A 27,784-nucleotide genomic window follows, 5' to 3' on the forward strand; every position below is an offset into this window, starting at 1 on the left:
CCTCACCAGCCCTTCTAGAGACGCCTCCACTGCCCAGCGTCCAGGAGCCCAGCCCGCCCCGGCTTCCCCCCACCCAGAAGGCTGAGGTTTGAAGCCCACCGCAGCCCCCAGCCTGCCCAGTCCCCAGGCCTCTCGGAAGGGACACGCCGCCCACTTTGCACCTGCAGCCCGGCCCTCAGCCGCCAGCCGCACCTGAGAGGGGTGTGGACATGGGCCTAAGGACTGGAGGACAGGCCAAAAGGTCATCACCAGTTGGGGCGGGGGGTCAGCGCCAAGCAAGGGCTTCCCCAGGCCGCAGAGGCCCCCCCAGCAATGCAGACCCTTCCAGCGGGCACGTGAGGCTGGGACCTCTGCGGGGGTGGCCCACACCTTCCCCCCGGGCCCCACACCCCTCGGGCTTTGCCCAAGGTGTGAGGGGGGCGGGGCTCCGCCGTGGCTGGGGGCTTCGTCCTGGGCCCCGGCAACCAGTGGCCTTTGAGGGGTCACAGCGCTCAGTGTGCTAAGGTGCCCCTCCTCCCCTCTGACCACCTCTCCTGTACCCCTTCTCCCATCTCACTCACACCCCACTGGTCAGTTGTGTGCTTCCCCGTCAACTAGAGCCCTTCCGGGGCTCCCCAGGGCTCCTAGGAAGCCCCCAGTCCTCTGCCCAGCCCGGCCGCCCACCCCCGTGCGCCGCCAGCGCCCACCAGCCTCCACAGGGATGACTCGGCTGCCCCCTTCCCCACACAGGCCTTCTCTGCCAAGGGACTGTCCCTCGTGGGGCCGCAGCCCGGTCGCCCCCACCCCCACCCCAGCACCACATTCACCGCCAAGAGCGAGAAGACCCCGGAGACCCCGGAGACCCCAGCCCCACGGGCCGCTGCTGCGGGTTTGGCTTTATTCACAGCTTCTCACACGCTCACCCGCGGGGCCCCTGCACGCTGAGCTGCTGCGGGGAGAGCCACACCCGCGCCCCGAGGCCTGGGGCCGAGCCCGGGAGGGAAGGACACGCGACCCCCATCCAGGAGTTTCCAGACTTTATTTCACGCGAGGGCTGCCCCGCCCGCGGCCCCCCAGGGCTCGGCCATGCCAGTGTGTGTGAGTGCGAGTGTGCGAGTGTGAGTGTGAGGGCTCCCCACCAGCTTTGTCTGTTCTTGTCCCCAGAGGGCTGGCTCAGGGCAGGGGGGTTGATGTGGGACATGATCAGACCCCAGGCCACAGCGTCCCCTGCACCCACCCCCTGGCCATGCCTGGATGAGGATGAGCAGCCCTGGCCGGCACAGGGAGGGCGCCAGTTCCGCCCCAGGTGGAGGGGACGGCTGTGCGAAGGACTCCGGTTGCTGGTCCTGGGTCCCTTGGTGGCGGTGCTGCTGCCCAGTGGGCGTGGACCCCAACCCTCTGTGGCAGCCACGTGCCCTCCAGGCCCTCCACAGCCCGGAACAATTGGGGTCAGGGCCTCGGACAGCTCTGCTCCTTGCAGCCCTGGGGCTGAGTGGACACGGCTGGGGGGGACATAACAATGTCTCTAAGTCACAGCACAGGCACAGTAGGCCCAGGCGGGGATGGCCTAGGCAGGGCTGGGTGAGGGTCAGCCCACTTCACTCCCAGGAAGCGGGGGGCAGCTCGACGTGCGTTTTGGGGGTCTCACGGGGGGACCCTGTTGCATGCCAGCTATGCCTTCCTGCTGGGGACACAAGCACCTGCAGATGGGCCAGTGGCTGCGAGGGGCCAGCAGGGTGGCCACATAAAAATGGAGCAGCTGGAGTGGGCACCAGCGCTGGGAGCCGGGCCGCAGTGGCCCTTAGAGGAGGGCCGTCCATCCTGTCGTCGTTCTGCCATCCCCGCTGCCACCGGTCCCTGGGGAGCCTGCAGGCACCAGGTTTTGTCTCTGCAGCACGGCTGCCTGGACGGAGAGGGCCACAGCAGCAGTCCCTCCAGCCAACACAGTTGAGAAAACCATATCAAAAAAACGAGTTTACAAAAATAGAAAGTAATTACAGCAGGTCCACAGTGGGCAGCAGGCACCTCAGGGTATGGGGCAGGGCCGCAGCTCTGGCCTGCTGACTGCGTCCTCCAGCAGGTGCAGTGGGCGCTGGCCCAGCACCACGTCCCGCAGGCAGCCCACAAAGCCTGTGCTGTAGGCCTTGGGCAGGATATGGCCTGCGGGCAGCTTCTCCAGGCCCCCTGTGGACAGACACAGAGATGGTCACCTGGCTGGACGTGGCGGCTGATGAACCTGATACCCGACGGCCAGGAACAGCTACCTGCATCCCTGGGGCCCCCAAGATGCCACCCTGTTCCCCTGGCACGTACCCAGCCACAGGGTCCCGTCGGTGTCCAGCTGAGTGGCACCCAGTGGGGAGGAGCCGGTCACAGGGGCCTCGTTGCCCACCTGCAGGGAGCCTTCCCTCTGCGCCCTGCAGGGGTGCGGAGGCGCATCAGGGCCCACCCTGCCGCCTTGGAGGTGCCCGGCCCCCAGGGAGTGCCCGTGGGTGGGGCAGGGGGTGTGCAAAGGCCTTGGGGCCCTGCAGCCTCCCCTCTCGGGAGGGGACCTGTGTGCCTTGGTCTCCCGCCAACCTGTGCGCCTTGACCCGCAGCCAGCGGCCGGTGTTGACGGGCACGGCGGAGCGCAGCAGTACAGGCTGGGAGCCCAGGTCGTAGGCCATCTGCAGGTGCCCGTCCACGATGGCCAGTGCCACGTAGTCTGCGCGTTCCGTGGCTTTGCCGCTCCACAAAACCAGCCCCTGCGTGGCCTCGGTGCGCAGACTCAGCTCAAAGTGATCGTTCCGCAGGGCGCTCTCACTGGACGGGCAGAGGGGCATCAGGGCCGGGGCAGGGGCCCCAGGGGTCAGGGTGGGGGGAACCCGAGGTGGCCTGAGCCAGGAAGAAACATACGCCACAGGTGCCAGCAGCGGCAGCCCAGGGAAACAGCCAGATGGACAGACAGACAGAAGGGCAGGACTGACAAAAAGCCAGGGGAGGAGACAGAGGGAGTGAGACCAAGGCGGCGGGTCCCTCGGGCGCTGCCACGCTCTCACCTGCGGGGGGACCCAGGATCCAGCGCTTCGGGGCTTAGAGGCAGGAGGAGAGGAGGCAGGTGAGCCGGGCACGCAGGCAGGGTCACGGCGCAGCAGCCCCTCCCCGCCCCCCAAGGGGCCGCCCGTGGCAGGCGTGCGGTTGGCAGGTGTGGGCAGGTGCTTGGGCAGCGAGGCTGGGGGGCCCAGGACCCTTGGTGGAGGGAAGACCCCCAGCGCCATGGGGCTAGGGAAGGGCTGGGCCGGAGCTCCTGCCCCTCGGCCCCGCCTCCTCCACCTGCGACTGAAAACCTCGGCCCTGAGGGGCGGGGGCGGGGCGAGGAGAGTGGAGGCGGGGCATTACTTACACTGGGATCTCATTGGTCAGTTCGCTTGGAAACAAAGAGACAGACAGTGAGAAGGAAGAAGGAGGGCGGCGTGGACAGGAGCAGAGGGACTCGTGCGAGGACTGTGGGCCCGGGCCCCTCACCTGTCGCTCCCGGCATTCAGGTACTGCACGTAGGTCCGTCCGTCGAAGGCCAGCGCGTCCAGGTCCCCGGCAGCCTTCTCCATCAGCCCTGGGAGACGGTGGGTGAGGCCCGGACCTCGGCAGGGGCTCTGGTCCAGCCCCCCGCTCCCCACCCCACGGGGGACGCTCACCCTTGCCGCAGTGCGGGCCCGAGAAGCCCCCAGGGCACAGGCACTCGTAGGTGGCCCCCCGCGGGAGGCAGGGCGCCCCGTGGAGGCAGGGGGGGCCTGAGGCTCGGGTGCAGGGGTGGTCCTGGAACGTCGAGACCCCCACGGCCCGCAGCAGGTTCTCCTTGGTCAGCAGCTGGCGGCCTCTGAGGGAGAGCTGTGCAGGGAGGGGCAGGGTTGCCGCTACGGGCCCAGCCCCCTGCCCACGGCCGCCCACCTCCAATCCCCAGGTGCCCGCCCCACGACCGCCCGCCCCCAATCCCCAGGTGCCCGCCCCACGACCGCCCGCCCCCAATCCCCAGGTGCCGCCCCACGGCCGCCCGCCCCCAATCCCCAGGTGCCCGCCCCACGGCCGCCCGCCCCCAATCCCCAGGTGCCCGCCCCACGACCGCCCGCCCCCAATCCCCAGGTGCCCGCCCCACAGCCGCCCGCCCCCAATCCCCAGGTGCCCGCCCCACGGCCGCCCGCCCCCAATCCCCAGGTGCCCGCCCCACGGCCGCCCGCCCCCAATCCCCAGGTGCCCGCCCCACGGCCGCCCGCCCCCAATCCCCAGGTGCCGCCCCACGGCCGCCCGCCCCCAATCCCCAGGTGCCCGCCCCACGGCCGCCCGCCCCCAATCCCCAGGCGCCCGCCCCACGACCGCCCGGCCCCCAGGCGCCCGCCCCACACACCGACTGGATGGCGCCGTCGAAGCCCGTGGACGCGGCGGCTGCCCGGGCCAGCTTGCTGAAGTCAGGGGCCCCCCCAATGTAGAGAGGCTCCTTCAGGTTGAGGACGGTGTGCGGCACCTGGGGGGTGGAGCTGGGTGAGGGGGGCCTGGCCCGATGGGGTGGTGGGCTCACCCCCAGATAGGGCCTCCGCGGGGGGGAGGGGCTACCCTAGGGGGAGGCAGAGGCGCCGAGCAGGCTCAGGGGCGCAGACGGTACCTTGCGGGATTTCTGACATCCGGAGAGCAGGGTGGGGGTTTGCAGAGCGAGAGCCAGAGAGCAGTGGGGCAGAGAGAGAGGGGACGGACGGACAGAGGGCACGGGACAGACAGGGAGAGAGAAACAGTCCAGTGAGAGCCAGGCCTGGGGGGCTGCACAGCACGCCCCTGGAGACGAAGGGGAGGCAGGGCAGGCGGGAGGGGTGCAGGGCTGGCCCCACGGACCCCGCACTCACCGGAGACTCCCCCAGCCCGGGGGGCCCGTCGCCCACCCGCAGGATGCCCTTGCGGCCGCTCCGCTGCAGTGTGGCTGTCGTCCAGGTGCCCAGGGCCACGGGCTCCGTGCTCCTGTGAGGAGGGAGCGTGAGGGTCACGTGGCCCCAGGCCCGGGGGCTGCCCTCGGCCCGGAGACGCGCCCGACCCACCTGATGGTGGCCGCACCCTTGCCCAGGTCGTAGCGGAACTCCAGGTGGCCATCGCGCAGCGCCAGGGACAGGAAGTCCCCCTTGCCGTCTGTCCGCTGCCCGTTGTAGAGTAGCAGGCCATGGGGGCCGCGGGCCAGGAACACCACCTCCAGTGCCATCTTCTCCCTGGGCCCCAGGGGGTCAGCCAGGCCCTGCAGGGCACCCATGCCTCCCAGCCGGCTGCGACCACCTCCCCGCCCTGCTTTGTCCACTGACCCCAGGTCCCGCTCGAAGGTGTGCAGCCCTTTCAGCTCCAGGTACGAGAAGCCGGTGAAGTCAGCCAGGAGGGGCCAGGTGAGCTGGGGCCCGGACACTGCGCAAGACGAGGGGGTCACCAGGCACTGGGGCCCGGGACGGTGGCCCCCAGGCCCCCAGGCCCCCAGGCCCCCACCCCGACCTGACCTGAAGCCCGTACCCGCCCTGGCTGGCTGAAACCCACACACCTTCCACCCCGGCCCCCGCCCGTCCTCACCTGTCTGGCAGAGGGGGCCCCCGCGCCCCAGGGGGCACTCGCACTTGGCCCCGCCGCCAGGCAGTGCACGGCAGGGGGCAGCGCCGTGGCAGGGGTTGGGCTGGCAGGGATCCTCCTCGACAGCACAGGTGGGGCCTGGACGGGCGGGAGAGGCGGCAGTTGGGGTCCCACAGGCTCACCCCGCCCCCGCCGCGGCCCGCGCCCGCCTCTGCCCTGCACCTGCGGGGTCCTCACCGAAACGGCCGGGTGGGCACAGGCAGAGGAAGGCGCCGGCCTCCAGGGCCTGGCAGGGTGCTCCACCGCGGCAGGGGCTGGGCAGGCAGGGGTGGGGGCTGCACTCGCCCACGCCGGAGCTGCGAACCCCAGCTGCTGGCCCGCCGCGCAGCTCCAGCCGCTGGTTGTTGACGTCCAGCAGGCGGATGCAGCCCTTGAGGCCCACGCCAACCGAGGTCCGTTCCCGCACCCTGTGGGCCAGAGGGGTCAGAGGTCAGAGGCCGAGCCCTCATGCCTGCAGCTTTCACCCACCAGGGCCGAGGGCCGGGGCTGTGCTCACGTGGCGGCCTGCTCCTCTGGGACACCCCCCACAAAGAGGTCGGTGTCCAGGTTGAGACCGTCGGTGCCACTGGGGCTCTCGCCAAGGATGGGGGTCTCGCCATCCACGGACAGCGTCCCCCGGCGCCAGTGCCGTGACAGCTCCAGGCGGTGCCACCGGCCTGGCTCCACGGGCACGGAGCTGGTCAGGGTGGCGGGGCCTGAGCCCGTGTCGAACCTGCAGGGAAATGAGCACCGGCGGGGCGGGGGTGGGTGGGTGGGGGAGAGGCCAGGCCCGCCCCAGCTGGCCCCACCCCCAGCTGGCCCCGCCCCTCCCCCACCTGAGCTGCACGCGGCCGCCGAGCAGCAGGAGCGCCAGGAAGTCCTTGCCGCGGGCATTGCCGTTGTAGAGCAGCAGCCCTTGTGGCTCCAGAGCCCGGAACTCGAGCGCCAGGCGCAGCGTGTGGTAGGCACGCAGCGTGGGGAAGGCCAGGAAGGAGTGGCCCCCAAAGGAGGGCACTGGGGCGGGCAGCGCTGCGGACCCAAGGGCAGGCCTGGGCGAGGGCCTCGCCCCCGGCCCGTTGGCCCCCTACCCCCAGCTGGCCCAGAGACCTGGCAGCAACCTCCTCCCCCGCCTCCTCCTCCAGCCAGTGCCCAGACCCCAGCCCTTGCCCTCCTCCCCCGCTGACCCTGTCCTACCCTCCTCGCAGACCACACCCCCCCTGCCCGGGGGGCAGCTGCAGGCAAAGTCTGTGCTGGCATCCTGGTCCTGGCAGGTCCCACCGTGGAGGCAGGGCTGAGAGTCGCAGGGTCTCGGGGGCCTCAGGGTGCCTGGGGGCAGGGGCCGGCGTCCAGGCACGCGGCTCCAGGTGGTGGTGGGGGTCCGGCGTGTGTGAGGGGGGGCCGTGGTCCTGCTGAAGGGCCGGTTTGTGTGGCTGGGGTAGAGGGCCCGGGGAGTCACGGGGGAGGGCAGGTGGGTAGCAGCGGTGGCCCCAGCTGGGGCTGTGGTGGCTCCCGTGGTGAAGAATGCAGGAAACCAATCTGGGAGGTAGGGAGAGCTGTCAGAGGGCTGGGCGCCAGCCCCTGGGGTGCAGGGAGGGACAGGCGGTCAGTGCTGGGCAGCTCACCGAAGTCCATGAACCGCAGGTGCTCCTGCAGGGGCAGCCTTACCCCCAGAGGCCGGCGCCGAGACGCCTGGATTTGCTGCAGCAGGGCACGGCACACGTCCTGTGCCTTGAAGGCCGTGGCTGGAGGGGGGAGGGGACATCTGAGCACCGCGGAGCCCTCGGCAGGCCCCTCCGCCTGTGGCAGGGACAGGCACTCACTGGGGTCAAAATGCACGTCCACGACGGCACGGACGGAGCTGCCAGGTCCTAGGTCTCGCAGACGGACACTGCGGTAGTCCTTCTTGACGTCTGAGTTCCGGAAGAGGTCGTCCAGCTGGGCCAGGGAGAGGCAAGGGCTTTCGGGGGCGCCCCAGGCCTGGGCGACTGCTGCCCTTCTCCCACGGTCCGTGTGTCCTTCCGGGTTCTGTGTGTCCTCCCACCCAGTGCTCCTGGGTTCTGTGTGTCCTCCCACGGTCCAGGTGTCCTCCCGGGTTCTGTGTGTCCTCCTACAGTCCAGGTGTCCTCCCGGGTTCTGTGTGTCCTCCTACAGTCCAGGTGTCCTCCCGGGTTCTGTGTGTCCTCCTACAGTCCAGGTGTCCTCCCGGGTTCTGTGTGCCCTCCTACAGTCTAGGTGTCCTCCCGGGTTCTGTGTGTCCTCCCACGGTCCGGATGTCTTCCTGCCCAGCACTGTCCTCTGTCCCGGGAGGAGGACCAGGGCTGGACATCCCGCCCCCGCGCTCTCACCGCGTTCTCGATGCTCCGGGCTGTTTCCCCGAACAGCTCGGACTTGGGGTCGGCCAGCTCGGGTGTGTAGAACAGCTCCTGGTCCTCGACGGCCTCGAGCTCCAGCACGCCCTGGAAGGCCTTGGTGGCTGTGGGGGAGGGGCAGTGAGGCCCTGCCCACTGGCCTCTGGGGCCAGCCACGGGCCATGCGGAGGGTGGGGCGGGTTAGTCAGATGGCCATGAGGTTAGTGGGGCGATGGGGCCCGGGCGGGGGGCCGGCGCATTACCACAGACTCCTCGGAGCCCCAGCGGCCGGCAGTCGGGCGGGTCCGAGGCCTCGAGGCCCCCTGGCCACCCACTCACCAGGACAGTTGGAGCCCTCTGCATCCAGGGAGGACGTCTCGCCGTCCGAGCAGCAGCCCAAGGGCGAATTGAAGCAGGAAGCCCTCTCGACGGGCGGCCCGGGGGTCCTGGTGCCAAGGTCGTCGGGGGGCTCGAGCCCTGGGGAGGTGCGGTCTGAGCCCCTCTCTGGCGGAAGCCCCTGCGCCTGCGCCCACTGCACCCGAGCCCGGGCTCACCCCCAGAGCCGGCCCCGCTGGCCTCCAGGTCTCCACTTGGCTCCTCGTCGCCGTCTGCGCTGCCCAGCTCCCCAAAGGCGGATGAAGCCAGGCCAGCTGTGGTAGGGGCAGCCGTGGCGGGTACAGTGGTCTTGAGCATGCTGGCTGGGCTCCAAGCCTGCGAGGAGGGTCGAGGGGGCTGGCCGAGGGGGGCGCTGCTGGGAGCCAGGGGGAGGGCGCTGGGTGGGGCCGGCAAAGCCCCGCTGAGGACAAGCCTAGGGGTGGTCTCGGGGACTGAGGTCGGGTGGGCACTGGGAGAGGCAGGCTCTGCAGGGGAAGCAAAGGGGGACTGTGGTCAGGGGTCCATGTGGGCAGCGTCAGGGTGTCAGTGGTCAGGGGTCCATGTGGGCAGCGTCAGGGTGTCAGAGGTCAGGGGTCCATGTGGGCAGCGTCAGGGTGTCAGAGGTCAGAGTCATGCGGGCGGGTCAGGGGGTGAGGGGGGAGCGGGCGGGTCAGGGGGTGAGGGGGGAGTGGGCGGGTCAGGGGGTGAGGGGGAGTGGGCAGGTCAGGGGGTGAGGGGGGAGCGGGCGGGTCAGGGGGTGAGGGGGGAGCGGGCAGGTCAGGGGGTGAGGGGGGAGTGGGCAGGTCAAGGGTCAAACCTTGCATACTCTGGCAGGGACCAGAGCTCTGCACAGAAATGTCCAGGCCCTGGCGGCAGGCGATGGTCCTCAGCTGGCACTCATTGCCATAGGTGACTCCGTCCGTCCCACAGACCTGGGGCCCAAGGCGAGGGTGCTGGGAGAGGACACCCTCCACCCTGCCCGCCATCCCCTGCTCATTCCTCCTACATGCCATCCCTGCTTCTGCCCCCTGCCATCTCCTGCTTCCCCCTCCCGGCCCAGCATCCCCCTGCTCCACCCCCACCCCCCCCTACCATCCCCTGCTGCCCACCACCCCCCACCTTGGTTGCATTGGCTTCTGGGCAGGAGGACGCCGGGCACACACAGCGAGTGGAGCCAGCCTCCTCCACGCAGGACGCCCCAAACTCACAGCGCGTCTCAGTGCAGGTCACGGGGGCCGTGGCATCTGGGGTGCAGACACAGACCCCTGAGCTCAGGGCCCAGCCCCATGCGGCACCCACCCCCAGCCCAGGGAGCTGGGCAGGGCCTGGCCTCACCTGTTTCACAGCCAGCGGGACCCAGGGCATGGCCGTCTGGACACTGGCCACACCTGGGACCGGCCACCCCAGGCTTGCAGGAGCACAGGCCGGTCATCTGCTCACAGTCGTCCCGCACGGCACCCTGGGGGTCGCAGCTGCAGGCTGGGGGGAGCCAGGGGCCTGAGCCTGCAGGGACTTCCATCCGAGGCCAGGGGCCCACCCGCCAGGCCAGCCCTGGGCAGCGGCGGGAGGCAGAGCCCTGGCCCAGGCTGCTGTAGTGAGGATGGGCCACGTGGCCCAGGGCACTCACGGGTGCAGCCGCTGCGGCCATCCGTGACAATGCCGCGGAAGTTCCAGAAGCCGGGCTCACAGCGATCGCACTTGAGGCCCCCCACGCCTGGGCGGCAGGAGCACTGGCCAGAGGCCGGGTCACAGGGGCCGCCGTAGGAGCCGTGAGGGTTGCACTGACACACGCCTGCAAGGCAGGGCCGCGGTGATGTGTGGGGGCTGCGGTGACACGTGGGGGCTGTGGTAACACGTGGGGGCCTGTGCTCGGGGAGGGGGGTACTCACTGGGGCAGCCGGCCAGGCCCACACCCTGGGCAGCCGTGATATTGTCTTGGCAGCAGCCGAAGGGTGTCTGGGCACAATGCAGGGCTACCGTGGGCGGCCACGGGGCTGCTGTGGGGCCTGTGGGCGAGGGCCTGTCCTGAGACGCCGTGCAGGCCCAGCACGGCCCCTGCTGCCCGGCCGTCCCCCCACGGGCCTGCGCACATGCGTGCAGCCGGAGCCGTGCATAGCGGAGCGTGTCCGTGCAGACGGGCATAGGGATGTGTTCCTGCCACCCCTCCCCAAGAAGGCGCCGAGAGGGTGGTACGGCACACGGGAGCTGAGCACATGGCGGCACACGGCCGAGCGTGCGCGCTGCACACCCACCTGGGCAGGGGCCCAGGGCTGCGACGCGCAGGTCCGGCTGGGACGCACAGCGCGCCTTCTGCAGTTCGCACTCGGTGCCGTAGGTGATGCCGTCCGAGCCACAGACCTGGAGGCGAAGCTCAGTGAGGGCCGGGTCCCCTCGGCGCAGCCCACCCGCGCCAGGGTTGGGGCTTACCGGGCTCTGGGGTGCGGCCTGGCAGCTGAGGCCGCAGACGCACGGCCCGTCTTCTGCGTCCTCGTCCCAGACGCCGCCGCGCTGGCGGCACAGCTCCTGCTCGCACTCGCTGTCCTCCCCGGAGCCGGAGCCCCCCGAGCCGCACTCAGCTGTGGGAAGGGCCGAGTCAGCACAGGGCCTCCCCGCGGCCCCCCGCGCCTGCCCACGGTCCCAGGGCCCACCCTGCTCGCAGGGCCCTGGCCGGGCCTCCTCAATCTGGGTCTGCCGCAGACATGCCGCGGCACGGAGCTCGCAGGCGCTGCTGTAGGTGACGCCGTCGCTGCCGCACACGGGCGCTGGGGGAGGGTGCTCGCACCGCGGGCACACACAGCGGCCCCCCGCGCACACAGCCCCGAAGGCGCACACTGTGTCTCCACACGCCACTGCAGGCAGGCACAGGCCAGGGGTCAGCAGGCCCCGACACCCCCGGCCCCCAGCCTAGCCAGTCCCCAGAACCCGGTTTCCCGGCCCCACTCACGGCAGTGTCCGGCCGAGGCCACGTGCAGGCTGACCTGGCGAGTGCAGGCGGCGACATGCAGCTCACACTCACTGGCATAGGTGTGCCCGTCAGAGCCGCACACGGGCCGCGCTGTGGCCACACACTCGGAGGGGCACACACAGCGCCCGGTCTTGGCCTCACACAGGGCTCCAAACCGGCACTGCCCGCAGCGCTCTGGGGACAGGGCATGTCACCGTGGCTGCGGCACCCCCAGAGCCCCGGGCCCCTGCCCCCTCGCCCAGCACTGACCACAGGGCCCCCTGCGTGCCACATGGACGGCCCGGCCCAGGGCACAGGCGGTGGCCTCCAGCTCGCAGGCGCTGCCATAGGTGACGCCGTCGCTGCCACACACGGGGTCGTAGGTGCCCACGCATGCGGGCGGGCACTCACACGCGGCCTCCCCATCCCTGACAGCGCACGTCGCCCCTGGCGGGCACTGGACCCCACGGCACGGGGAGGGGGCTGGGTCTGCAGGGGAGGCGGGTGGCACTCAGCGGGTTGCCCCTGCATCCCCTCCCAGCAGGTGAAGCCCCCAGCCCCAGGCAGCAGACCCCCTCCGGAGCACGGGATGGCGGAGCAGTGCGGGCCGGGGAGAAGGGCTGTGTGTGCTAGACACGGCTGGGACAGAGGACCTGCGTAGAGTGGCGGGGGCACAGACCTGAGTGGCCCTGGGCACCCCAGCTCTGCCCACTGCCCTCTGGCACCCTGGGGACCCCCATGGGCAGGCACGAGGGACTCTCTGTGGGGGGTAGAAGCCTGCACCCCGTCACACCCGGGACTGTAGGGGGAGGGTCCGCCAGGTGCTTGGGGACGGCCAGGCCAGGCAGCAGCGAGCCCCCCCACCACCACTCGGGGGCGGACCTCGGGCCGCAGGCTCCGGGCCGGGCAGGCGCGTCCTCCTGCCGGCAGGTCAGGCTGGAAGACACAAGAGGCCGAGCCGAGAGGGCAGGAGTGCCAAGGAGCAGAGCCGACAGACGCGGCGAGAGGGACAGACAGACTGACCGAGACAGGGAGGTGGGGCAGCGCTGCAGCCCGGCCTGGGCCCTGCCGACCCCCCGGGCTGGGACCCCGAGCACCTGCCGCCCCCCCCACCAGCCTCCGCCCATGCCCAGGCCCCCAGGAGGGTGTGGCGCGATGGCGATGGCAGTGAGGACGGACGCCACGGCGAGGGCTCACCGCACGGGCCACGGTGTCTCACGGGGAGGGCGCGCTGCTGCCGGCACTCGGCCTGCCTGCGCTCGCACTCGCTGTCGTATGTGTGCCCATCCTGGGTGCACACGGGCTGGTAAGCGCCATCGCAGGTGACACGGTCGCAGGAGCAGCGTGGGCGGCCCCGGCGGGACAGGCACACGGCGTTGAACAGGCACAGCTCCGGACACTGGTCTGGGCGCCGTGAGGTCAGGGGTCACTGGGAGGCGGGGGCGAGCGGGGGGGGTGGCTGAGGGGCGCGCGTGGGGCTGAGGGGAATGCGGGGGCCCCGGAGTGGCGCACCTTGTGGCTGGCAGCGGCCGGAGCGCAGTTTCTGCAGCGCCAGGCCCCGGGCGGCCCCCGCGCGGCCCATTTCACACTCGCTGGCGTAGGTGACACCGTCATCCCCGCACACGGGCGCCGGCCGTGGGGGGCAGCTCTCTGGCCGTAGGAGCCTCTCGGGCCGTCGTGTGCGCGGGTTCACGCGGCAGACACGGTCCGGGTCGTCGCGTGCACCCTGGCAGGGGTCTGCCGGGAGGGCAGGGGTCAGGGCAATTGCCCGCAGTCCACGTCGCACACGCGTGCACATGCAGAGCTCACGCCACGGGTGGCTCACCACAGGCGCCGTCAAACTTCTTGACGATGTTCTCCCGGCGGGCGCAGGCGTGGCGCAGCAGCTCACACTCGCTGGGGTAGTCAGCGCCGTCGCTGCCGCACACGGTGCCCGCAGGGGCCCCATGGCAGGTCGCGGGGCAAAGGCACACAGCTGTACGGCCGTCTGCCGCGCGGGCACAGGTGCTACCAAAGCTGCAGGTCACATTGGAGCAGGGGTCCCGGGACCCTGTGGGGCAGGGTAGGTGAGCTCACACCAGTACCTGACTGGCCCCCTCCTCCCCTCCCGGGGGCACCTCACCACAGGGCCCGCTGGACCCCTCACTACACCCCGGGACCCCTCACTGCGGCCCTGGGACCCCTCACCGCGGCCCCGGGACCCCTCACCGCGGCCCCGGGACCCCTCACCGCAGGGCCCCCTGCTGAGCAGGCGGATGCGCCGCTGCTGGCTGCACTGGGCTCGCTGCAGCTCACACTCGTTGCTGTAGGTGGAGGCGTCCGAGCCGCACACGGGGGCCACCAGGCTGGGGCAGGCACTTTTCTTGCACACACAGGATGCCCGGCCGTCCGCACGGAGCTCACACACAGCACCAAAGCCACACAGCATCCCCCGGCACGCTGCAGGGCAGGGCCAGTTAGAGCTGGCATGCAGCGTGCACACACACTCGTGCACACTCAGCCACCAGAGCGTGCCCCCTCCCGTCAGAGCCGAGCCCACACCTAACTCACCACTCCACATAATTATCAGCTCACAGAGGCAAAAAGTCTGTAATCACACAGGTTCAAAAAGTTCAAGTCAAGATGATTAACCAACTCGACCTAAAATGCCCTTTATAGAATGTTACACAAAAGCAGCTACAGGATATGTTTATTTTGAGAACCCACAGAATATACAATATGGGTCTAACAGAGGGCAAAAAAAAGTGAAGTTCAACAAATTGTAAAATGTTTCAATAACACGAATGACAGTGAATTAAAGTTAGGAATCCATAGGAAAAAGAGAACTAGAAAACCCAGGCACATTTAGAAATTAAGATAAATATTAAATTGGGACAAAAAAATTGTGATGGGAAGTAGAAAGTTCTTTGGACTGAATAATGATGAGCTTACTGCCGAGATGCGCTCCGGGAGCGCGCCCACGGCGAAGTCAGAAAAAGCGCATCTGCGCCAACGCAACGGAAACAATAAGGGGCCAGAGCAAAGGGATGGTGTGGTGGCACCATAAACGCCAAGTGCTGATTCTTCGGAAAACAAAGGTAAAATTGGCACAATGTTGAAACTGGTAAAGAAAAGAGACGATACAAGTGGCCAGTGTCAGGAATGAAAAGGGAGGCAGACAGACCACGGACGCCGCCGGGAAGACACCACCCAGGAGAAACAGCGCCGCGCGCCCACAGCCTTGAAGCAGCACCTGGAAGTGCGTACCTGAGTGTCCCCTCTCAGGCTCCTGTCTTTTGCCCACTCAAGCCTTCCTGCTAAATATGTAACTGACTCAAAAATCGTAGATGAGATTAAGACCAACAGAACCGTGAAATGACCTTAGAAGCTCAGGACAGCTGGAGCTTCAGTGCACGCCCCCTCCTCCCCAGGAGGGCCAGCGCCCGCCTCTCCCGGCCTCGGGGTGGGTGCAGCACCCCCTCCCCACCAGGCCGGCCCCAGGACTGGGACTCCCTGAGCCCCAGAGTCCCTGACTCCTCTCTCTTTCCACCTCTTCCCTCTGCCTCCCACTGCGTGGTCTCCAGAGGCCCCTCCCGGCGGGCCTGCTCCCCCTCCTCTCCGCCAGCCCCTCCCCTGAAGCCAACCCCCCTCAAGCCGGCACCCCGCTGTGGCTCTCTGGGGCTGGCCCTGGGGCCCTGGGAGTCCCAGTCCCAGTGGGGCCCTGCTCCTGGCCTCCAGGTCCGGCCACAATGACCTTCCCAGGGGGATGGGGCTTGACTGTTTTTTTTTTTTCATATTTTAACTGTGAACACCCACCATTAGCCTTTACACGGCCCCAGAAAGGTGGCTGCACTGGCCCCCACTTGGTGGCCACAGACACCGGTCCTGGTGCCCACTAGACTGCTGTACCCATGGTGGGGGGGCATTAGGGGCTGCAGCTGTTACAACTCAATAAATGTTTAATTGGGTCCAATATCATTAATAAGTCATGGTGGGAGGAGGGCGTGGCTCCCCACCCCCATGCCCTCAGCGGTGCAGGGAAGGGGCAGGAGGAGGCAACCCCAGGAGCCAGCGGTTGCCATGGCAACAGCCCCCCCAGAGGCCCGCACTGTGTCTGTGAGCACCCCCGCCCCCACCCAGCACTGGCTCCTGGGGAGGCAAATGTGGGGAGCACAGAGACCCCACGCTACCCCGCTCCAGCTGACGCAGGCCTGTCCTCTCTCACCCTGCCAAGGCGCCTCTCCCCCCTCGGACACCCAGGTCTGCATGACTGACTGCAGGCAGTCCCTGCTCCATGCCTCAGTTTCCCCATCTATATATGGGGTCAGTGGGACCTGCCTCGCCGGTTGCTGTGAGTCCCAAGGAGCTCTCATCTGCAAAGCGCTTAAGGATGCAGCTAGTATAATAATTACGGTAGTGAGAATCGGGGCCCAGGTCGGTCCAGGGGGCCCTTGCCGACCCCCAGCTGGCTGCTCTCTGGGCTGTCAACTGGTCACACCACCATGTGTGTGCTCTCCTTGCAGCCCAGCCCCTCCCCACACACCCCCGCCCCAGCTGCCAGGCTCCTCAGTCCCCACCAGCTCCCGACCCCATGGCCGAGGTCACTGCACCCTGGGACCAACATGCTGGTCACTGCCAAGGCCCGTCAGCCCGAGCCCCCAGCGCGGCCGTGTCCCCTCCTCAAGAGGCCAGGTGATAATGATGAGGGCCTGCCCGCGTCTCGCGGCCCCCCGTGGTGGGCAAGGGCTGTGGGAGCACAGCCTAGAAACAGAGCCCCTGGTGGGAGGGGGCCACTGGGGTGGGGGGCCCCTAAAGGGGCCAGGAGCCTGACTCGGCCATCCCAGCCCATCTACCTCCCGGTGCTGTGACCTGGGCACGCCCCTGTCTCCCTGCTCAGGCAAGCCCCTCTGGCCACACGGCCCTCACCCTGACCACTTCAGTCCCAAGGCCTGGAGCATCACTGAATCCAAAATGTACACTCACATACAGCCACACACGCACACACACTGCCCGCACACGTGCATGCCATGTGTGTGCTGCTCATGCGTCCTCACGTGGAAGGGAGCTGGGCACCGATGAGGTCCGTGTGCCCCGCTGCTGCCCCTTGCCCGTGGCCGGGTCGCTCAGGGGCCCGTGGCCGCTCACAGCTGCCCGGTGGAGCCACTGATTGGACATGGGGGGCCTATGCATGACAACTTGGTGGCGGAGGAAGGGGGTACGCGCACAGCCGTGGGGGCGTGGGGGACTGAGGGTGCTGGGAGAGGGGTGGTGCCCTCACATTCCCACAGGGGCAGCGGGCATCTGGCCTGCAGGAAACCCTGCCCTGGACCTGCCGCCGGGCAGCGTGTCTGAGTCCTGGGCCCAAGTGGCCTCACCTCCACGCCCTGCAGCTCAGGGTGGGCAACCCCACTGCCCCGAGATCTCAGTCCCCCATCTCTGCGCAGCAGCTGGGGCACCCTGGGGAGCGTGGGCAGCCGCAGGGGGCATAAACCCTGAGTGTCAGGGAGGACAAGGCCAGCTCGGCCAGCACTCCAGCCAGTGGCCCCAGATGACCCCAGCCTGGTGGCGCAGACAGGTTCCTCCAGGCTGGGCCCGAGTCCAGCTCCTCTCCTGGGTCCCTAAGGCCCCTACTCCCGTGTGACCCCAGCCTGGTCTCTCAGGCGATGACCAGTCAACTGCTCCACCCAAGACCCAGGAAGCAACTGGACTGAGGATGCTGCCAAGGGCAGGAGGTTCAGGACCCTGCCCCAGAGACAAACCCAGCCCTCCCCCCGCACCCCCGGCAGCTCCAGGTCCCCCAACTCCCTTTCCCTGGGGCCCTGCCCCACACATGGACAGCTCTATCGAGGCATACCAGGCAGGGCAGGTCTGCAGAGCTCCCGGGTGGAGGGGCAGGGGAGGCGTTCACATCCTCCCAGCCCCAAAGGGGCTCAGCTTCATCACAGCAGCCCCCAGGGAGGCCCCTGCCCCACAAAGAGGTCCACAGGGTTCCCGCCCCTCCCTCACCATGGCGCTCCACTGACAACTGCCCCCCAGCATCTGCCCGTCTCCAGCCTCTGCCCTGTCCACCCAAACCAGGGGGACAGGACAGCAGTGCCAGATAGCAGGGCCCCTGCACCCCTACTCTGCACGCCTCAGCCTGTGGCTCTGGACTCGCTCGCAGTTTCACGCCGGGGCCTCACACATCAGCGAAGGCCTCCTACCCCCTCTAGCCGCTGCCCTGGGCCAGCTTCTTTCCAACCCCAGCTCTACCACGCCCCAAGAATGGCCCCGCCAAGAGTGACCACCGCCCCAGGCACAGACCCACTCACCGTCAGCAGGTGTCAGGGGTGCTGGCGTGAAGTGGGCCCCAGGTTTGTCTGGAAAGAAGCAAATCTCCAAGTCAGGCCGCTTGCACCGGCCCCCCACCGGCCAGAGGGGCCCCCTCCTCCCCATGCCCTCAGCTGCAGAGGTGTGGGTGGGGACCCTGGTACGGGCTCAGGGCCAGGGCCAGGGCCAGGGCCAAGCTCCGGACGTCCCCATCCCAGGGTCCCACCCCCTCCACCCCCAACACACAGGTCAAAGGTCAGCGTCCTGGGCCCAGGGGCCCCAGCAGCCACCTACGGGAGCTGAGAAAGAGGAGTGCGGCTAGGCCAAGCGCGGCCGTGGCCAGCAGGATGAGGCAGGCGCTGCAGGGCGTGGTGAAGTAGTGCACGACGCAGGAGGCGCCGTGCGGCCGCTGGGGGTCCCGCTGCAGCGGCGGGGGCATGGCTGGCCGCGGGGTCCTCACTGGGTGCCCTCAGGCCTCTGCAAGACCGCGCCCCCCATGCTGGGGCCACTGGGAAGGGGTCCGGGCGGGCAGCCAGTGGCAGCGCGCAGGGGCTCAGTCCCCGCCCCAGCCCTCAGGGCTCTGTCCGGGCCGTGAAGCTACTCGGAGGGGGCGGTTTGCAGAAATCTCCTGGCGTCCCAAATGTGGGCCAGCGGCCCTCTGCTGTCCACAACCCTCCCGGCTGCCGGCAGCTGTCAGCAGGCGCCCGGCCGCGCCGAGTCTTCACGGGAGCCCCACCCGCGCCCCTGGAGAGGCTGGTCTGCGCGCAGGCCCGGGGCGGCCCCCTCCTCATGCTGCGCGGGGGGACAGACGGACGGATGGCGGGCGGGGCAGGCAGCCGGGCCGCCCGCAGAGGGGCCAGCCCCAGGCAGAAGCGGGAGGCGGCGGATGGCAGCGAGCGGAGGAGCGGGAGGCGCGGGAGGAGCGCAGCCGCGGTGGCTGGAGGATGAGAATAAAGGAGCGCGCGGAGGGGCCGCTCCCGGCTTCCGCCCTCGGCCACAGCCGGCCGCCCTTTGCCTTCGCCGGCGGCTGAGGCGGTGAGTGAGGGGCGAGGGCGCTGGGGGAGGGAGGGCGCTGAGCAGAGACAAAGGAGGGTGCCCCCAGGGACACCGGCGTCTGTGGGGAGTCGCAGTCCAGAAGCCGAGCGGATGGGGGATGAGGATGGAGGGAGCACAAAGGGGAGCAGGGACGGGGGGGGGGGGCAAGGGCTTGGAGGCAGGGGCTGGGGGGGGTGGGGGAGGCCAAGGGCTGAGGGAGGTGGATAAGGGCTGGGGGTACAGGGCTCAGGGGCTGTCAAGGGACAGGGACAGGGGCTGGGGCAGCAGTGGGGTGGGGCGGTCAGGGGCTGGAGCAAAGGCTGAGGAAGCAGGCGCAGGGTGGGGCAAGAGCTGGGGGCACGGGGGCTGGGGTGCAGGGGTGGGGGGTGCTGGCAGCCAGGGGCTTCTGGGAAGGGCAGAGGCCAGGGTGATGTGGGGGGGGCGTGTGGGTGAGGCAGCCCCCTCCCACCCTTCCAGGCACCAGCTCATTCCCAGCTGAGTGTGTAAAGAGCGGTGGTGTGGGGCTGGGGTCTCAGAGGGTGTGAGTCTGGGCCTCAGTCTGTGTGTGCTGTGCGCGTGCCTCCACTCCTGCTGTCCCCACCCTCGGTGGCGGCAGGGGAGGGGATGCAGGTTCATATCCGATGGGGGGTGAGCTGGGCAGGGGCCCAGATGGGGCGTGGCGTGGGACTGCAGGCCTAGAAATCACCCCGGCCCCTCCCCCAGGAGTCGGCGGAAACGCCTCAACCCCCAGCACAACCCCCCCGCCCGCCACGGCCGCCCTGGGAACGTCGGGGCTACGGCGCACAGGGCGGGCGGGTGACAGCACCCCCAGCCCCCCCTGCCCCCCGGCACACAGTCCTTAAGGTCCTCGCCCAGCGCCTGCGGTCAGTGGGCCCCAGGGTGCCCCCAGGCCCATCCCCTGCTCTGTATCATCCCTGACCCCCTCGCTATCTTCCTGCCACCCTGGACCCGGCCAGGTGCCGCTGCCCACACGTCACCTCCTGGGCACCCCCCCTCTGAAACCCTGAGACCCTCCCCAGCCAGGACCATGGGGGCGACTGTTTCGAGACCCACCCTTTTCCCCACTTGCACCCCCATCGCCCTCAGCCTTCTGGGAGACACCCTCAGGTGTCCATCAGCCGCCCACAGCCGGCGCCTCCAGCCGGGACCTGATCACCTGCGCCCAACTGCCCTTCTCCCGGCCACGCAGCACCCTCCCCGCACGACCCCAGCCGCTTCCCCACCCCAGCTGCAAGCACACTCAGCACTGCAACGCCCCCACCTCCACTGTCACACCAGTGCACACTCGCACACCACACGTACACTTTCACACACACCCGTACAAGCTCTCACACATGCACCCACCTGCTCACGGTCACAAGCACAGACAAGCTCACTCACCCTAAAGGTGGACCTGACCACGGTTAGTGCCGCTCTACACAGCGTGGTGTCCCCCAGGCCACAGCATGGCAAGTGACCCTGAGAAGCATCGCGCTCAGACCACCCCTGACTCCAGAGCCGGCCTGTCTCACCCTCACCACTCAGGGAGCAGGCCCCCCACCCTCTTTCTCACTGGACACTGGCACTGCTTGCAGCCCCCCAAGAACAGCCCCTCTGTCCTACCAGTGTCACCCCCCCCACCATGGACCCCGGGGCAGAGCCTAGCTTCCAGAAGCCCACAGGCTGATGGGGGAAGAAGGGGACTTCCAGGGTGCCTGGGGCAGTCACACGCATGTGCCCATTTAAAGCCCCTCTAGAGCCTTAGAAAGCCCAGGGCTGCGCCCAGCACCCCTCCTGGCGGGGAGGCCCCAAGGCAGTGCCCACTACACCACATACCCACTCGCACCCCGTGCCTGAACCCCCAGCAGAATCAGGGAGTGGGCAGGGAACGGGCGGGAGGCATGGGGGAGGGGCTGGTGCACAGCAATCTTTGGGCCCCTGGGGGTCTCTAAGGGGACGCCTCCAACAGGCTGAGACCTTGGGACCAGCCAAGGTCCAGTAGGCAGTCTATGACCGCTCTTGGGGGTGGGTGGACATGCTCCGGCAGGGCAGGCCCACAATCCTGGGGGAAGGGGAGCCCCACCCCCACCCCAAGGAGCTCTCAAAGGCCTCCCGACACAGCAGACAAAGGGCCATTGAGGCCATCGGCCCAGCCTGGGGAGCAGAGCTCAGATACTGGAGCTATTTTGGGATCTCCAAACTCAAATTCATTCAGCCCTGACCAGCCCACGCAAGCCCCTGTCCCAGCAACCGACAGGGCCTCCTGGCCTCGGGACTCATGCCTGCGTGTGCACTGTCTGGGCCCAGGGCGGACAAGTCAGCCCCCAAGGCCGCGCCGGCCTTTTTCCCAAGGAGGTGGCCCCTCCTTCCCTCCCGCCGGCAGGTCCGGCTCGCTGGGAGAGGAAGGGGTGGGGGTGGGGCCTGGAGTCTTTGGAGTTGCCCAGCAGGGAGTCCGGGGGGACGGGGGAAGAGGAATGGCCGGCAGGGCCCCCCACAACGTCCCTCCCACCCCGGCCCGGGGGATAGCACAGGCCAGGACTGCCGGTTTGGGGCGAGCCTCCCGCCGGGCTCGGGGCCAAAGCCCCGTGCTTGCCCACTGTCCTCAGGGGCACCCCTGCACACTGCCTGGACCCGGCCAAGGCCACTCCTGCCCAGTGTGCCGCAGGCCCCTAGGGTCAGCCTGGGGTCGAATCTGCCACTTGGCAGGGTGTTGGCCAGGGGTGACACCTGCCAGCCGGGCAGCGAGGCAAGCGGAGAAGGCGGCCACACACGCTGACCGCCGCCTGCGACCCCTCATTGGTCAGTACTCGAAGCTCGGCCCGCAGGCTGCAGGGCCCCTCCCTCACTGGCCAGCCCCCCACCACAAGTGGGTTTGGCGCCGGACACACCCTCCCCTCAGGGCAGTTACATTCTAATCACGTTTCCACCATGCAAAGGACAGACTGGTGGGGCTTGGGGCTGTGGGCTTTGGATGGGAGCAGCCTGGGGCCGATGCCTGCTAGAGTGGGGGCTGGGGTCACAAATCTGGAAGAAAAGCCTCGGGCAAGGAGCAGCCCAGGAGCCAGGGGGTAGGGGCGTGGGGACAACGCCACGGGCCGGACACCTGGCGGGAGGCAGCTGCAGCCACCAGAGGATGCAGCTGAGTGGGGCCGGCCAAGGGGCAACTGGAAAGAGGTGGGAACAGGGCAGGTGCCCTCTGTACCCCCGCAGCTGCCCCAGCCTGCCCTTGCGGACTGACCCGGCCGGCTCTAGAATCAAAAGGGGAGTTCGGGGAGCTGGGATGTGGCCCCAGCTTGCTCAATGCTCCCTGAGTCAGGGGACATGGCAGGGGCTCCACAGGGATGAGCAGGGGTGGTAGGGTACAGCAAGCAAGGGGCGGAGAGACCCTCAGCATGAGGCAGCGCCAGAGACAGGAAAGCGGATGCAGGACGGCAGGAGGGCGGTCGGCTGAGGTCGCAGCCAGCCAGGGGCCCCCAGCAGCTTTCTCCCCCACCGGACACAGCCGCTCCCTGCCCCGCCCGCCCCCTTCACCTTTGCCCTCCTGCGGAACTGGCAGGTGGCATGGGGCGTGGGCACGCACGAAGCAGGAACAAAGCGATGAGCAAATGAATGAGCCTGCGTTCCTGATCCCCCGCTGCGCCCCCCAGGGAGAGAGATGGGTGGATTGGCGTCCTCACCCCTTCCTGCTGGGCACCGTCCACCTGTGCAGGCACAGGGCTGCCCAGGCCGGCACTGGTGGGTGGAAAGGGCGGGACCCCTCAGGCCAGCAGCAGACCCAGCCGCTCCTGCTCCGTCCTGCCACCAGGGTCCAGTAGACACATGGGGGACAGTGAACCCAAATGGGCCCTCAGGACCTGTCCTCTGGCAGTCCTGCCAGTGTGTGCTTTCAACACTGACACCGAGAGACCGCCAGTCACCTCCAGAGAAGGGCCCCGCACCTGTGTGTGCCCCTCGCCAGGAGTAGGGGGCACAGCCTGGCACCAGGGGCAGCAGGCAGGATGGACACGAGTACATGAGGACTGGGGGCGCGGGAGCGGGAGGAGCCTAGTCCAGGCACAGGCATGTGCACTCTCAGACACAGATGTGTGTGTGCAGGCAGCAGACACATGCATTTAGGCACACGCTTGCATACCCTGAGGCACATGTACACACGCACAGGGCACATGCTTGCACACACAGAAGCACAGACGTACACCTGCAGGCATGCACGTGTGAGCACAGCACACATGTGTAGAGGCATTTGCTCACACATACACAGGCACGCACACAGCTGTAAACAGCTGCTGCCAGTGACGACAGATCCCTCCCCCAGTCTCCCTTCCATGGGGGGGGCCAGGGGTGGAGCCTGCCTGCCCTTCCCAGGTCCCGCTGTGCACAGCCTTGGCAGCAGTGGGCCTTCCTCAAAGGAAGTTCTCAGGATCTGGGCTGGGGGGGCCCTCACTCCCTGCTGAAGGCCCCGCAGCCAGGAGCTCCAATCCAGGGCAGGAGGTGGGGCCCCCGCCCCCTCTCCTGCAGGCTGCACACCTGTGGCAGCTGCCCATTCTCATGGCCTGTGCTACCTGCTTCCTGGGGCCGTGAGGGGCTCCACGCGGTGGGCTGCCGAGGCCCCTGCCAGCCTGTGCCCCCAGGCCTGGCAGCTGGGTCTCCTTCACTCCTGTATCAGAGGAGCAGCTCCTGGAGTGTGGGGCTGGCGGGGGGGGCTGGGGTGGTGGGAGGAGGGGTCAGTGTGTGCAGCTGTGTTCCCACCCTCCTGTGGAGCTGCTGGTGGGCAGCCTTGGATTCCCATCGGGTGGGGGTGGGATTAACCCTTCAGGCAGGGTCAGCGCTGGCCAACAGCACAGGGGGATGGCCCAAGTCACCTTTGGCTGGACCCCCGTGGCCCTGAAGTCTGCTGACCACTCCCCCCCCCCCCCCCGCAGTCCCTGTTCCCCTCTCCCCCAGCCATCCCTGCCCAGTGACGCCACCTGCCAGCACCTCCCTGAACACCCCCATTGCCTTGTCTGCACAGCCCAGGACTCAGCTCCCACTACAGATGATGGCGGGTTTGGGGGACACAGGCAGGGATGGCTGGGATGCCCAGCTCCCCTGGGTGTGGCCCGGGTAGATGGAGAAAGGGGAGGGGAAGGGCAGTTTCAAAATAACTCCATTTTCCAGCGGAAAGTGGCGAGGAGATTGCGGGACTGGGTGGGGTCCAGTTGGTCCTGCCCTCCTATAGGGGGGCATTTGGGGCCCCAGGTGGCCACGCTGCCGGGCCTTGCGGGGTCAGCTTTGGCCAGCAAAGCCCTGCAGGACTCCGGTGAACTCCCCACACTGCTCAGGGCCCCTTCCCCCGCCTGCAGCCAGACTGCCCGGGGAGGGGAGGGGCTGGGGGCGCCGGGCAGGCTACAAGGGAGGCCTCTGCAGGTCAGAAGCAGGCCAGCCAGGCCAGAGAGGTGGCCGCCAGGACCCCCGGCTGCAGGCTGGGCAGGGCCGGGCAGGCCCCCGGCCAGCCTTGGCCCCACACTGGACCCCAGCCCAGTGCCTGCGCCAGGCACAGCAGGGGGAAACAACGCAACCTTTCTCTGCCCGGCCCGCCATGGGGAGGGGTGGGCCCCGTAGCCAGGTAGGCGGCCCTCCAGGGGGCTTCAGGGGCCGCCCCCTGTGCCTTAGGGAGGGAGTTCGGGGGGGGACCCAGACACGGACCAGCAGAGACGCCCGCCTCAGGGCACATGGGGCTGGCGCTGAGCAAAGGGGAGGTGGGGGTCTGCTTCCAAAAGAGCCGCCCCGCCCCACCCCTCCCCTCAGGTGTCAGCAGGCGCAGCGCATACCTGTCTCAGCTATTCCAGGAATGTGCATCCGGCGGGCTGGGGAGGGGCCTCCAGGGCTGGGGCGGGGAGGCTTGCAGGCCAGGCCCGGGGGTGGGCACCAGGGTGCTGCCCGGCAGCAGGTGCCTTTAGAGGCGGCTGAGTTGGGGGGCACAGACCCCTCCCTCAGGGGTCCGAGGACAGTGGCCTCAGGGCGGCTGCTCAGCCGCAGTCAGCCAGAGACAGACACACAAGTCAGCCAGAGACAGACACACAACCAGCTTTGCCCACGGCCTCCCCCGCTTGGAGTGGGGAGTGGGCTGCGGCCACCATGGAGGCTGTGTCCCCTCTGGGATCCCCGTGGGTGGTCTCTTCCCTGTGCCGCTGGGGACAGAGTGGGGAGGGGTCGGTAGGCTCAGCCTGTCCCTCCCACAGAACAGGAGGTGGCCCCCCTCCATGGCTCCCTAGACCTGTCCCCTCCCAGGCCCCACCTGACATCAGGGATGCAGGGGCAGGGTGGTCACGCCTCCTGGTGCCCAACCCTGGCCTGTCCTGCACCCACCTGGGGGCTTTGCCTCCTCCACCTGCCCCCAGGCCCCTCAGGACACTGCAGTGGGGGCCCACAGGGCACAGGGGTCCTAGGCTGGCTCCCAAGTCTCAGCTGCTGGGGCTGGTGGCTCCATTCCTTCCTGTGGTCTGGGGTCTCCTGTAGACCCCCCTCTCAGCTGACCCGCGGAGCACAGCCTCGAGTGACCCTCCCGCCACGAGCCCTCTGTCCCCACAGTGGAGGCCGCAGTCACTCAGTCAGACCCTGAGGCCAGCCCCGCCCGGCAGCCCCGTGAGTGCTAGGACTGCCCAGCCCTCTCCTGCCCCTTCTGAGACCACTCCATGGGACGGAGTCCCTTGCTTGGGGTCGGGGGCCTCCCCGCACCCACCCACCCATTCCCATAACCGAGCATCATGTCCACACCCCCGCCTGTCTCCGGGCCGCCCCCCGCCCCCTCACCCAGCTGCTGTCACTGCTGCCCCTGCCTCCCCCATCCCCGGCCAGGAGGCCACCTGGCCACCCACTGAGTCCCCCCAGGAGCCCCAGTGAGGGGTTTAGGTTCCGCAGCAGAGTGGCTGGAAGGGCAGGCGGGGGCCCGGCGCCACAGGTCTCTCTGGACCACCGGCCCCAGACCCTGGAGGTCTGGAGGCAGCTGACCGCAGGCTGGGAGGGTCCAACAACCCCGGCACAGCTCCCAGGCAAACATGGGGACCCACAGAGACCTTGCAAGGGCCAAGCGGAGCCGGAGCAGTGAGTGAGGTTGCAGGTAGGACTTTCCTGCTGGCACCAAGCAAGTCTGAGGGACAGGAAGTCACAGACCCTTCCACTGCCCTGGCAGGAAGTGGGCTCGCCTGGCTGCCCTGGGCACATCCTTCCCAGGAGACAGGAGGGGACAGGCAGGATGTGGGGGTGGAGAGCAACTCCTACATCCCCCCAGCCCCGGTCCCCAGCCAAGGATCTCAGCCCCCAACTGGAACCGTCTCGGGGGAGGGACTGGTCAAGTGGCTCCCCCGATCTCCCAGAGGCTAAGCAGGGAGGGTGTTGCAAAGCCATCCAAAATACAGGGGCAGACGAGGAGCCCTCATCTCACCTAGGGACACCCCCCTCCCAATCAGGGCAGCTCCACACCTGGAGCTCGTGTAGGATCCAAACCTGCCAGGGGACATTCACCTGGTCCAGCTTCTCCCCTGGAGAAAGGCTCTCCCAGGGAGGGGGGCTGGGGAGGAGCAGACGAGGCCTGTCCTCGCGCAGAGCTGGGACTTGGCTCTGTGGGGGCAGGGGGTCTTGAAGCTGCTGACCTCGCGTGCTCCAGCCAGCAGACGTCTTCCTCTGTCCACACCCCGCCACCCCCTTTTGGCCCCTGACCACCACCGGCCTGGCCCTCCCCACCCCTCTCACCTTCCACGCAATGCTCCACGTCCTCCAGATTCCGCAGGGTGATCCGCATGAGGCTGGAGTTGAGCATCAGCTCGTTCTTGTGGGCTGGCCACAAGTAAGGAGGTGCAGGGTTCACAAAGAAGATCCTGGTGTCACCAGTGGATACCTGGTTGTCACAGATGAGGGGGTCTCCGAAACCGCTGATCACCACCTTGTTGCCGCCATCCAACAGGCTCTCCTGGGCCACCACATCTTTGCCCTTCAGATACCGCCAGACCCGAACCTGGGGTGGATATGGGGACACATGTCACTGACCCTGGAGGGAGAGGGGGCTACAGATCCAGAGGCAAAGACCCGGCTGGGGGCTGGGGACCATCCCTGGTTGTTTAGGCTGGATGCATGAGGGGATTCGGGGGTCAGCGCCCCCACTCCAGGCAGAAGCTGTAGGGAAGCCAGAGGCTGCTGCCCACATGGGCCCCCCCTGAGGACAGGCTTCCCATAACCACGACCACCCCACAGAGGGCGACACCCACTTCCCAGGCCTGACAGACTCCAGACCCCAACACGGTCCTGCTTCAACGCAGGCTGCACTTGGGTCGAGGCCCACCTGGCCTGAGCGGCTGCCCTCTAAGTCCCTTCTGCTCTCCCCGTCGCTTCAGCCCACCCCACTCAGGCCCCAAGAGGACAAAGCCAGGCCTCCTGGCAGCCCGGAAGTGGACGCCCCTCCGCCCGGGCTCCAGCCGCACAGCCAAGGCAGCCTGGGAGCCACAGACTCAAGTCTGGGCAGCGCAGGGCACCCCACCCTCCTGCCTGACGCCCTGCAGGCACCTGCTCTGACAAACACACCCTGGGGACGCCTACACGGTTACCCCACGGCCTCCTCCCTCTAGAACAGGCACCCACGGGGCCTGGGGAGCACTGGGGGGCCGGGCCTGCCCTGAACCCACGCTTCCGGACGGGTGGGGAGAGGCAATGTGGGGGGCAGTCTGCCCGCCCAGGGCCCTGCTGGGACCGTCTACTTCCCGTCTCCCGGGCAGCGCCTCAGCGGCCCCTTCTCTGCCCCCTCCCCCTCCTCGGACACACAGTAGGCCCCGCAGCCCAAGCAGGGGAGGGGCCGAGCGGCTTTCATCTCCTCCCCCCACCCCAGCCACACCCAGGAGCCGCGGGGCGGAAGTCAGGAAAATCCTGCAGGGAGCTGGCAGGGTGCCCCGGGTTGGGGGGGGGCCTGGAGGGGAGGGGCTGCGCGGAGCCCAGCTGTAGCCCGCACTGGCCAGTCTCCTGGAGGAGAACTGATATGGTTTCTAGTCTGGGAGGTGGTTTTGGGGGCCAGAGTAGCGGGCGGAGTGGGGGCTGGGGAGGGTCTGGGCTCCCAGGGACAGACTCCACCACACCCAACCCAGGGACCCCCGCTCCAGCTGAGGGGAGGCCGGGAATACAACCTTCTCCCAGGCCAGGGGAGCCCAGGCTCTCGGAAGAGGGGGGCACGTGCACCTGGCCCTGA

The 27,784-nt window shown here is 68.6% G+C and overlaps 1 protein-coding gene across 1 annotated transcript; it reads right to left on the reverse strand.

Annotated features, from left to right (window-relative positions):
- Positions 1-1,001: 1,001 nt before the first annotated feature.
- Positions 1,002-27,538, reverse strand: AGRN (agrin). Its single transcript, XM_077151633.1, has 37 exons — positions 27,231-27,538; positions 26,305-26,566; positions 17,544-17,591; positions 13,483-13,692; positions 13,079-13,303; positions 12,766-12,990; positions 12,451-12,657; positions 11,524-11,742; positions 11,254-11,448; positions 10,958-11,158; positions 10,737-10,885; positions 10,562-10,667; positions 10,199-10,315; positions 9,937-10,101; positions 9,645-9,788; positions 9,429-9,553; positions 9,127-9,241; positions 8,489-8,794; positions 8,274-8,411; positions 7,932-8,059; positions 7,407-7,521; positions 7,209-7,328; positions 6,781-7,122; positions 6,423-6,615; positions 6,104-6,319; positions 5,785-6,014; positions 5,551-5,685; positions 5,295-5,391; positions 5,040-5,204; positions 4,851-4,962; positions 4,616-4,627; positions 4,361-4,477; positions 3,654-3,846; positions 3,484-3,571; positions 2,557-2,781; positions 2,293-2,396; positions 1,002-2,163 (listed from the first exon to the last, which is right to left on the reverse strand). The coding sequence occupies exons 2-37, from the start codon at positions 26,369-26,371 to the stop codon at positions 2,006-2,008; spliced, it is 5,712 nt and encodes a 1,903-aa protein (XP_077007748.1). The 5' UTR covers positions 26,372-26,566; positions 27,231-27,538; the 3' UTR covers positions 1,002-2,005.
- Positions 27,539-27,784: the final 246 nt, after the last annotated feature.

Source organism: Tamandua tetradactyla, chromosome 2 (genome assembly GCF_023851605.1).
Source record: "Tamandua tetradactyla isolate mTamTet1 chromosome 2, mTamTet1.pri, whole genome shotgun sequence".
Lineage (NCBI taxonomy): Eukaryota > Metazoa > Chordata > Mammalia > Pilosa > Myrmecophagidae > Tamandua > Tamandua tetradactyla.

What these genes read in the sequence shown, in the direction of transcription:
- AGRN (XM_077151633.1), bottom strand. Translation starts at nt 26,371, where the DNA reads ATGCTCAACTCCAGCCTCATGCGGATCACCCTGCGGAATCTGGAGGAC. An exon ending in CAGAAGCCAATGCAACCAAG is followed by an intron (nt 9,242 to 9,428) that starts GTGGGGGGTGGT and finishes CTTGGGCCCCAG; the next exon opens with GTCTGTGGGACGGACGGAGT. An exon ending in CCAGAGGAGCAGGCCGCCAC is followed by an intron (nt 6,015 to 6,103) that starts GTGAGCACAGCC and finishes TCTGGCCCACAG; the next exon opens with GGTGCGGGAACGGACCTCGG.